The 11,810-nt window shown below is 38.0% G+C and overlaps 1 protein-coding gene across 1 annotated transcript; it reads left to right on the top strand.

Annotated features, from left to right (window-relative positions):
* The first annotated feature begins 10,232 nt into the window (after nucleotides 1-10,232).
* Nucleotides 10,233-11,322, top strand: LOC145007051 (uncharacterized). Its single transcript, XM_078966053.1, has 3 exons — nucleotides 10,233-10,340; nucleotides 10,391-11,197; nucleotides 11,272-11,322. Exons 1-3 carry the CDS (start codon nucleotides 10,233-10,235, stop codon nucleotides 11,320-11,322), a joined length of 966 nt encoding a protein of 321 aa, XP_078822179.1.
* The last annotated feature ends 488 nt before the right edge of the window (nucleotides 11,323-11,810 follow it).

The raw sequence follows: 11,810 nt of genomic DNA, 5'->3' as shown, positions 1-11,810 counted from the left end.
CATTTTCTAGTAATCAAGTTCTCATCTTGACCTTTACTTTGATAGATCCCTTTGTCATTTTTTGGGGGTTTTGGTCCAAGAACCCTAGCATGTGAGGAATGGACTTCCCTAAGGATTATGTCTTTAGATCTAGAATCATTGAGGGTTGTTATGGCATAAAGGTGCAAGCTTTATGCCATAGGAGACCCAATTCAAGCTTATGGGATGTTGTTTTGGCCTTTCTATCCCAAAAGGACCATGTATGGAGGGAAAAGCAGGATCTTTGCATGGTTGTGAGGTGGTTCGGTCCTAATCTGTCTATAGGTGATTGAGTTTGGGTTTTGGTGGTTTGTGAACCAAGATCTATTTCCTTAAGAGTTAGGGTTTGCATGGAAACCCGTTAAGTGAGGGTATTAATGGGTAAAGTTGGAAACTTTAACCTCAATAGGTCATTTCCAGTTAGTATTCGAAGTTTTAGTCTAGGATATGGAATGGAAGGGCTTAATCCATTAAGTTAGCCCAACAGACAGAGGAACTCGGAGAGTCCAGGGAGAACTCGACAAGTTGGAGTGGGTTGTCCCGAGTTGAGTCGCGTTAGAACTTAGCGATTCAGAGAATGACTCAATGAGTTGACTTGGTTTATCACGAGTTGGATCAGTCAGGGAACTCAGCGAGTCAAGGGAGAACTCGATGAGTTGGTTCGCGATTTTAGGATTCTGAGCTTGAGAACTCAGCGAGTTGATGGAGCAACTCGGTGAGTCCAGTAACCTGAAAGTGTTGACTTTGACCATGGACCGTTGACTTTGACTTTGAACAGTTTGACTTAGTTTGAATTTTGGAGGACATTTTGGGACTAAGTGTTATGTTGGTATTGGTAGCTCGGGGAGCTAGAGGAGCATCAGTTCGGGAAGTTGTAAGATAGTAGTAAGGTGGGTATCAACAAGAGTTTTAGCAGTGCAATGTGAGTTTCCCTCTATGTGAATGGGTATAAGGCCACAATGTCGGCCCATGTAGTTATGAGTAGGAAGACTCAGGGGTTAGCCCTAGGCATAGTATGCTAGTATGATAATCCGGACCAAGGTCCAATGTCGGGCGGGAGCCCAAGGACTGTTTGCATGATAGATTATACTAGTCATCTGTGTGATACTTGTATGTGCCTGGTAGGGAGGTGAGTGTGGGCGAGGTCCTGTATCTCACTAATAGCATGAGCTTGGATGTGGTTCACTGACTCATATTCAGCAGGACAGGGGCGAGGCCCAAGATAGGCGAGGCCTTAGAATAGGAATACAGTAGAGTACGTTCAATTTATGTGTTATATATTATGGTTATATGTAGTATGTACTTAGCGGGAAAGGCCCAGAGATAAGTGGGGCTTAAGAGAAATAGATTTATATCCGAGCGGGGCTTGAAGCTAGACGGAGCCTGGAGTGGCGGTGCCATTGTAGCGGGCGAGAACCGAGGTAGCGGGCGAGGCCCGAAGTAGAGGGCGTGGCCCAGTATTTGCAATATGTGATTATGCAGGGTATGTGGTAGGTTGGGGAACTCACTAAGCTTCGTGTTTACAGTTTTTAGTGTTGGTTTCGGGTACTTCCGGTAGCAGAAAGAAGAGATCGGGTTGATCGCATGACACACACCATTGATTATTCAGCCTGGGATGTTTTACTTTGATAATAATAATGTTTTGGAGAAAAATGATCTATGTTTTGACAGAATGATTTGATGACGTGTGGTTTTATTATTAAACTTAAACGAAATTTTTAGACTGTATTTTTGGGATGTTACAAGTTGGTATCAGAGCTTTGGTTTGAGGGATTCAGACATACTTTCAGGTGTGTCTGGACTCAAATTGAGGAATTGTTATAGAAATTTTCAAACAGAAAAATCAATACAAGTTATATTATGATTAAGTTCTCCCAAAATACCCATACAAGTTATATTATGATTATCAGTTAGTAGAATAACATGCTAGATTAGGACTAACGATCTAGAGAGGATGCCTTATGTGCATGTTATATGTGCTTTTGAGTTGCATGATAGTATTGATTATACAGTAGTAGGATAGCCTGTTTAGGTTATGCCTGAGTATATGAGCTTATGTCGCATGCTAGTACAAATTCTTGATATGTGAATACGATTGCTTGATTATGTTATGATTAGATTTTCCTTTGTCTGAATGTTGCTTGCTCTGTGCTTTGTGGGATTCTGAGTGATGGGAGTTAGCTGTTAGGTGAATACATTACGTCACATGTAATCAGGGTTGAATAATCTTAGAGTATTGGATTTGACCCTATTGCGTAGCTCTCGTATGATTCTAACCGTTGTAGGGATGAGTCCCTTACTCGAAGGATTATCCGAGCCTCGTTACATGTGATGGTATTCAGGTAATGGCTAATTGGCATTATGAGGAGACCTTCAACAACTAAGGACTGGTTGGGTCGGAGATTTCCCTAGGGTAAGCCTAGGATGAGATTAGTGCTGAGAGCAGTGTTAGTAGAAGAGACTTGGTGGAATTGAGGCAATTCTTGAGGAAAGTACGACTAGATGTGGAAGGTAGTATGGACCCATACTATTGAAAGCAGAGGATCCATACTCGATTCAAGAAGGGCCAAGGTGAGACCAGGAAACTTGTAGTGTGTGTTCGATCCCTCAGTAGTGATATGTTATCTGATGGTTGATATGATATATTTCAAGCATGGTGAAGTTGCGTGAGATACCAGTGGATGGATCAGGTGCTGGAGAAAGATCAGTCTCGAGTTTAGGAGCCAGATAGCTAGGGGAGCAGATGAGAGAGTTCATCTCAGCTGAGATTATGTGCAATATATTGGACCAGACTCCTTTGATATTCGGTACAATCAAGGAGGGATTTCAGAGCTGTTAGACAGCAGCCTCGAGGCCTTTCAGGCCGAGATCGCTGCAACACAGTTAGGGGCTCCTCAGGGGCCGAATGTTTATGGATCATTGGGATCCCGTGGGAGGAAGGATTCCGTTAGTAGCTTGTGTTGTTAGGGAGCAAAGGTGGGGTATGCACCCGGTCTTCAGGAGAGTTCACTGCATGATTGGATTTCTTGGGAGATTTCACGAGCCCTGCGCGAGGAGCTATCCGATATGGTTGAGCGTGTGATTGGCAGAGTATCCGCTAGGATTCATGGGCAGACAATGACTGTTCAGACGGTTGATGGGGCAGACAGGACAACTCGGAAACAGGAGGTTGACCTAGGGTTAGGGAGGAAGGGGAAATCTGATGAGGTTTAGTTATCCACAGGTTCGGGTAAAAGACCCAATACGCCTGACTCACGATTGAGAGACTTTCGGAGCCGCAGTCACGAAGGCGAACGCGGTAGGACGCATGGGGATATGCCTAGGAGCAGTGGTAGAGGTGATATGAGTTGTTTCAGGTGCGGGTGGATCTGTCATTTTAGCAGAGATTGTACTATTACCATCTCTTAGGGACCAGGCATGGCGTGTTTCCATTACGAACAGCAGGGCCACAAAAAGGCCCAATGTCCCAGTTTGCTTCTAGGAGGGCAGGACAGGGATCCTGCACTTATGATTGTGAGGGTCACTGGCAGTCACCGGGGACGGGCGAGGGCGCCTACGGCTCGGAACAGAGCGTACCGGTTGTCTGCGAAGGGGTCGTGTGTAGCACCGGGTGTCGCAGGTGTGTATCTTTTGATTCCATGTCAGTTTTATTCATGAATTTATGGTTATAATACTGCATCAGTATGGGTGAGGTTGTTTCAGAACTTTGTGGCCTGCTTGTAAGTGAATTATATGCTATCTGCATGTCATGGATGATAGAGTAGTAGTCCGAAGATGTTTCCCCTAGGGTAGGTTTTCAGGATGCAGTCACTGTAGCAAGTGTATTTGGGATTGGGAAGGTGCTCTATTAGTTGGCAAGATTGGTTTGGATCTGGTAAAGCGTTAGATGGAGCACCAACAGGAGTACACGTAGTTGAAAGTAGATTGAAACTTCAAGTGATAGAAAAGATTAGAAATTCGTTTTAAGCAGGAAGCGGTAAGGGATTAGTTGGATCAAAGTGGGGGAGAACCCTCCGAGTATTCAAAGAGCAGTAACATGCGAAATCTGGGGGAATTAGTGACCTTCGAGAAGGAAAGGAAAGCAGTCTGAGGGACTGTGTGGATAGAGAAGTGTAGGAGTTAGGAGTTTGAGAAACCTCCCAACATTGAGTTCATGTAATTATGATTAGTAGACGATTGGTGTTGGAAAACCAAGCTGGAGATTTTCTCGGCAGAATGTGAGTATAACTAGGATGTAAGACTACTTAACTACAAGGAAAAATAATCCAAGCAAAATAACCCAAAAAGGAGATCTACTTAACTACAAGGCAAGGTTGAAGCTTTATATTAGAAAAGTGTCGTGGATGAGGCAAGGATTTTGGATCTATACATTCCTTCTTGAATTGTCAAGCTTTTCCTTCTTCCAATGGCTTCAACACATACCAAAAACACCCAAAATTTCTCTTAATCACTCAAAGTAGCTTTAAGGTTATTAGATTTAGGGTTAGGACAATGGAGGCTGTGAAATGAGGCCAACATTAAAGGTTTAAGGTGTTTAAATATGATGTAAAACCCTAAAATTAGAGTTTCATTTTACCTAGCGAACTCGTCGAGTTGATATCTCACAGCTCGTCTAGTTAGTCACCCAAAACACGCGGTACAAAGCATCTCTACTCGACGAGTCTGGAGCCTCCAACTCATCGAGTTGGTATATAAAAATTAATAATTTATAAGTTAATCAAATATATATCAGGAACCAAACATTTTATATATATATATATATATATATATATATATATATATATATATATATATATATATATATAATGAATGAAAAAACACTCAATCTTCCATAAAGTAAAATTTTACTTAGAATAATAATTCACTAATATGAAAAATATTTCATTTGATTAGCTTGTTCGGTATGCAAATAATGTCTATGGTGTTATATTTATGGGGCTAAAAGCCAACATTTATGGGTCTAAGTGAGACAAACCAACTCGTGAGAAACTCGAGACCGATTCGAAAAATACTCGAAATCGACTCGAATTTAATCGAGCCAAGTTTTAGCTCCAACTATACGAGTACCTTCTTGACCCGAGCTTGAGTACTAAAATACTCGGATCGTAAAGCTTGCGAACTTAGTGTAATTTATATATAAGCTATTTCTTTTTAATTATTCATTTATAACATAATCCTAAAAAATTAGAATTAAAAAAACATAAACTAATTCTTCCCCCAATGATATCTCTCTGTTGTCCAAAACCCAAACGAAACCCTTAATCCCCTTGTTGTACCAAACCCAAATGAAACTCTTAATCCCTTTATTTCCTTGTCCTTCGCAAATTGTCACTATATATATATATATATATATATATATATATATATATATATATATATATATATATATATATATATATATATATATATATATATCCCTGAATCCCATTGTTGTACCAAGCCCAAACGAAACCCTTAACCCCTTTATTCCATTATCCTTCACAAATTGTCACTGTCTGTGTATATAAGGTTGATGTTATATTGAATGTTAGACGGTTAATTGTGATTTTTTTGATAGTTTGGACATTTGCATGTGGAATTTTTCATATTTCTTATTCAATTTTATTAATTTCATTGTTTTTAAATGTTGGTCGAGCCGAGCCAAGCTCGAGATTGTCAAGTATTTTCACGAGCTCGGACTTGAGCTTGAAATCAACATTCGAATCGAGTTTGAACTGAGCTTCAAGCTCGAGTATTTTAGTCGAGTCGAACTTCAAGCTTTGTAGTAGTGACTCGACTCGGTTTATTTACACCTCTACCAACTACATACATACCATCCAATGTGGCATAGAGACTATGTGGTGTGTCCGGATGTGGTTTGAGCAACACCGTGGCACTTGTGAAACCTTCTTCAACCTCTTCCATTCCATGTACAACACAAAATGTATAAACATAGTCGCCCATTGATGTAAAATGGCAAGTATTGATAGGTACATTTAAAAAAAATAATGATGATACGGCGCGGCGCTAAGATGCCAAAATTTTTACTTGGATGGTGTGGGACTAAGGCTGGAGGGAGTGGTGCCACCGAAACCGCACTCCCTCCCTCGCTACGTAAGCGCCACATCACAGTTTACCACTTAAGTGTGGTTTCTTGCCACACCAAGGGTGTGGTGCCACAGTTTTAGTTTTATTTATTTATTTATTTTTTGTTTTTTTTGTTAACTATTTTAATTTAGTAAAACTTATTTTTTAATAAAAAAAACATAATTTTAAAAACATAATAGTTCATTAATTAAAAATACAAATACCATACATTGCCTAATTTAAAAAAAAAAAACCCTAAAAATTTAGAAAAACAAAGTAGAAACAAAAAACCAACAACTTAAAAAAAAAACACACACACAAGAAACCATTAAAAACTTGAAAAAAAAAACTAGAAATTAGCCACGATTCATGTAACGGTTTTTCACTTCCTCCTTCATCGCCAAAACCACTTCAAGCTCCGCCCCGGTTATATTCGACGTGTCCATTGCTAGTATTCGCATGTTGCTCTCCCTTTGTTTCCGAAGCTCTCTTTCAGAAGCAATTTTCAAAATCTTATCCATTCTCTCTTTTATATCCTTCATGTCGGTTCCCATTTCTTTCAAATCATCTGAATCCGACGCTTTGCCTTTGCCTTTGCTTTTTGATTTGTCTCTTCCCAATGGTCGAGAAGGTGGTGAAACTGGAACATGTTCATCTTCGTTCAGATCAAACTGAACACGAGCATCTGATGTAGTGTGGTCGGACTTAGTTGTTTTGCTGCGTTTTACCCACTGTCGATATGTTGGTCAGATGTTTTGCTACTTAGCCATTTCCTGTTATCTTTCAAAAAATTCCAAACTTCAAGAAACTTGAAAGCCTTCAGATTTTCTTTTTGATACACTTTCAAGGCTTTCTGCAAAATGACTTCATCACTTTCTCCACTTTTCCATTGACGTTTCATGTTGTTCCACAAGTCATTAAACAACATGACTTCCTTGTTCATCTTCCCCCATTTGGAGTACACTTGATGTTTTGAATGGTATTCTCCACGGCTCATTCCTTTATGGAACCTGTGTAAAACGCGAATCCAAAAGCGGTCATGCTTTTGGTCTTTTCCAACTGTCGCGTCTTCAGAAATATCGATCCAAGATTGTGCCAACACCAACGCTTCCAAAGGTTCCCAACATCTAGCCTCCGCCTTCTCTTTTATTTTATTCGTTGCTCGAGTGGGCTGAGTTTCTGTAACGAATTTTGGTTCAGAATCAGAAACGACCGTTTCTGGTTGTGTTTGTGTTTGTTGCACAAACTCGGGTTGGGACAAAAAATCAAATGGATTAAAATCCAGGTCGGGTTGTGGTAGTGGTGGTGTTTGTGGATGTGGTTGCCCTGGTCGTTGTGGAAAAGAAGGAAACATACCGCCATAGTGGTAATACGGAGGTGAGAAAATCGGTTGATCAAATGAAGGTATTGGGGTGTTGGTGTTTCTAACTGGTGTTTTTTCTTTGCTAGGTCTTTTGGAAGAAGATATTTTTTCAAAGAAAATTGGATAAAATGATTGTATTTTTATGTGTTTAAAGGTTGTGTGAATGTAAAAATGGTAACATATGTATATATAGATGGATTAAAAGGTTAAAAAAGAAAAAAAAAAAAACAATTAAATGGAACGAATCTTTGAACGGTCAAGGGGGAGCAGCCAATCACAGAATGCGGTCTTCTAGGGCCGTAGTGCGGTCTCGACCGCCCCAAACCGCACCCTGGGGACGTTGTTCATGTCCCACGTGGCATGAGTGCGGTTCCAAACCGCATCCCACACCGAAGAGTCTAATACTTAGAGAGTTGTTCAGTGAAAATCATACATAGCTTTTTCATCCGAAAAAGACGACACAATATCTAGTATGGATCGTAGCTCAAAGCTTTTGCGATCGATGTGCACCAAGGTTGTTGAGGTTCGGTGTAGGGTAGACGTGTTTGCTCCCACGTTAGGATCCTAACTCCCATTGGACCTCCAATCCCTGCCCTCGTGGCACCATGCCACCACCTCTTTATCATTACACCTTGTCACATCACACATTATGTGCCACTTTCAACTTTTGCTTATTTCCATCTTCATTCTTCAATATTATTTTTAAATGAATTTTCATATTTCATATGGAAATTGGTTGACATACATATAATCTTATTTTAAACAAAATATGTCTTTATTTAAATAATCTTTTTTCGGTTTACATCCAAAATACAAAATTTATCATTTTCCTTTTGTTAAGCAGGAGGAATGACAATAGTTTTATTATCAAATTATATGATAATGTAATAATAAAATACACAAATCAATATCAATAATTAAAAAACTAATTAAATATCATTTGCTAATGATATTTGCCAACATTTGCCATTTAGATTGTGTATATATATATTTTTAAATATCATGTTTGATGAATTAAAAAATAAATTATAAATTAGTTTTTACGTGATAAAGGATTTGGTGCTTTATACATATGAAGTGCATATGTGACAAAGGATTTGGCCATTATAGTCGTCCAAACCATGTGACCTATTTTATCTTTTGATGATTGCAAAAGGAATTCACATATAACTTTTTTAGTATTATATTATTGTTTCAATACTGATCACTTTTCAACAAAAAAAAAATCTTTTTAGAATACAAGGATTTCAAACAATTCCTTTTAAAATGATCACTCAACTAGGATTGTTAAAACGATTATCAATAGACGTTCACATACATTTTTTTTTATCAAAATTGATATAACATTTTATTATATCTGATTTCATATTTTAAAAAGAATAAAATATATCATTATTTATAATCAAGGTTATAAAAAGTTCATCATGATGTATCTTGATTCCAAAGCTTTTGCTTGACGTGAAACTTAAAAAAAATATTATCTTGAGTCATATATGCATAAAAAATGAATAATAGTAGAATATATATATATATATATATATATATATATATATATATATATATATATATATATATATATATATATATAAATTATCATTTAAGTTACGTCTTAAAAACGACGTGACTCATCACAAATTGTAAAAACTTAAGGAATGACATTGTAGTTAAGTCACGTCTAACTTTTATTTTAAACCACGCTTATAATTTATAAATCAATTTTCTCTACAAATAAAAACTGTCTAACTATTATCTTAAACGATGCTTATACTTTATACATCAATTTTCTCCGGAAGTAAAAACTAAAAGTTCGGTTACTTTTGGGTTGGGTAAGCAATAAAGATAACAACTTAATAGTTTATGAGCATCTATTTAGAATGCACTATTATTTATTTAACTAATAAAAAAGTATGTGTTTTGCTGCGGGAAGTGTTTATTAAAGGGTTTGCGGGAAGTGTTTATTAAAGAGTTTTTGATACTGTAGCACATCAATGTTTGATCAATTTGCACATTTAGTCACTTAAGTTTTTTTTTGTACTCAATTGATCCTTAATGTTAGTAACTACTGGCTAATTACCCCCTTATACACCCGGTAAACGGAACAACCGGTGATATTGATTACGTGGAATAAGTTTACATAATATAATTCATTTATTTTATCCATGTAGGATTTAGAGGTCAAAATAAACACATTTATTTAGCTAGAACACTCCTTCTTTGTTCTTTCTTTTTCTCATCTTACAGTGAATACGAAGCACTAAACCTAGGGTTCGAAGTTGTTTTCTCCGATCGAAGTCATTGAGCAGTCAACCAACCCACAATGTCTAGCTCGACGCCAAACCCTGATGGACTCTACCCTATAGTGGAGCTGAACTTCAAATGTGTTTTTCTTAGAAATCCTTTCTTGTATAACCATGGTATCAATTTCACTTTCAATGATCACGGTTTTTCTGGAATGACATACAGTGAATGTATCACCTTTCTCGAACGGTTCATGCAAGAAAGTATAAAGAAGTTATACTATTGTGAACCAGGTAAGCCCTTAATATCTGGTATAACTGTTATAGCTAATGATGAAGACTATGGTGGTTTCATTTTTCATGCATATGGGACAGATGGTAAAATTTGTATGTATGTGGACCATGATGGTCAAGGAATAGAAGATTGGTTTGGTTCTGAAATAGAAGAGGAGGATGGAGATGATTCTTGAATTGATGGTGGTGAGAATGAGGACGAAATTGATAACCTAACAGATGTGGATGTGGAGTTTAATGAGGACATAGTCACTATGAATAGGACAAAGGGTGACGAATTTCTAAATAGATTATGTGGCGAAGAGGAAGACGGAAATGATAACAACATAAATGATCATGATGGGCATGAAGAGGATGCCAATGTAACTCAACAACATTCCATTTTAATGAGTTAGTTCCATGGAAAAAGCAGATCCCAATACTTGGTATGAGGTTCAAAGATCCATCTCAATTAAAATCGATGTTATGCAACTATGCTGTTACGAATGGGTACCAACGTTGCTTTGAGAAAAATGATAGGAAAAGATTATTGGTTAAGTGTTGCAAGGGTGAGTGCTCATTTAGGCTGTGGTCATCTTGGATGAGTGATGAAGCAAGCTTCCAAATTAAGTCTTTAAAGCCAATCCACAAATGTGCAAGGAACTACAAGTTAGGGTCCATGGTCACTTATGCTTGGATAGGGAGTCATTATATAAGAGAGTTCTTACTTAGACAAAAGATGAGTGTTGGAAAGCTAAGAACAGCTATGTCACAGAAGTTTGGCATTCATGTTAGTGTTGGTCAATGCATGAGAGATAAGAAATATGCACTCCAACTAATAGATGGTACCCTAGTTGAACATTATGCAAAGTTATGGTCGTATGCAGAAGAGATTAGGAGATCAAATCCAGGTAGCACTGTGAAGCTTGATGTAAATCATATGCCAGATGTGAAGAACTACTTTAGTAAGTTCTATGTTTGCTTTGATGCATTGAAGAAGGGGTGGAAGGAGGGATGCAGGAAGATAATAGATTTAGATGGTTGTTTCCTTAAAGGGATCTGTAAAGGGGAGTTATTATGTGCTGTTGGAAAGGATGCAAACAATGGGATTTATCCTATTGCATGGGCAGTAGTATGTGTGGAGAATAAGGAAAATTGGAGGTGGTTTTTGGATTTACTCATTGATGACTTAGGACTTAATTTGGGCTATGGATACAGTGTAATATCTGATCAACACAAGGTAATTTAATTGTTTGTAATTACTTTTCCTATCTATTTGCATCCTTATTCACTATATTTAGAATTTGTTAACAGGGTTTGATTGAGGCTATGAAAGAACTCCTTCCATATGTAGAATATAGGTAGTGTGCCAAGCATATTAACCAAAACCTTAGGAAAAGGTATAGTGGTGCCCAATATGCAAGCATATTCTGGAAGGCATGTAAAGCAACAACAGAGGTAGATTTTAAGTTTTCCATGAAAGAGCTTGAAGGGACCCAAGTGCTCATCAGTAACTGATGGACAAAGACCCCAAAACATGGTCAAGGGCCTACTTCCAACCAAGAAGATGTTGTGATGTTGTGGAGAATGGAATGTTAGAAAGTTTTACTGCTGTGATTGTTGAGCAGAAACCATACTTCCAACCAACGTTCCATCACATCACTTATCATAAGAGCAGAAACCATATTTCCACTCTTAATACCCATCAAAGACAATAAGGGCCACCACCCTGATATACTCCTCTTGATCGTCCGACGCTGTAGCTAACATATGCCCCACTATACTCAATTAGGGTGTATCCTAGTCCTTGACCATCTCAGTCCCCACTGACGACTTGTTCAAGCTATATCTTT

The sequence above is a fragment of the Lactuca saligna genome, chromosome 7, assembly GCF_052625555.1.
Source record: "Lactuca saligna cultivar CGN05327 chromosome 7, ASM5262555v1, whole genome shotgun sequence".
Classification (NCBI taxonomy): Eukaryota; Viridiplantae; Streptophyta; class Magnoliopsida; order Asterales; family Asteraceae; genus Lactuca; species Lactuca saligna.
The sequence above is the reverse complement of the archived record's forward strand: the minus strand, read 5'-3'. Positions and strand labels throughout refer to the sequence as shown.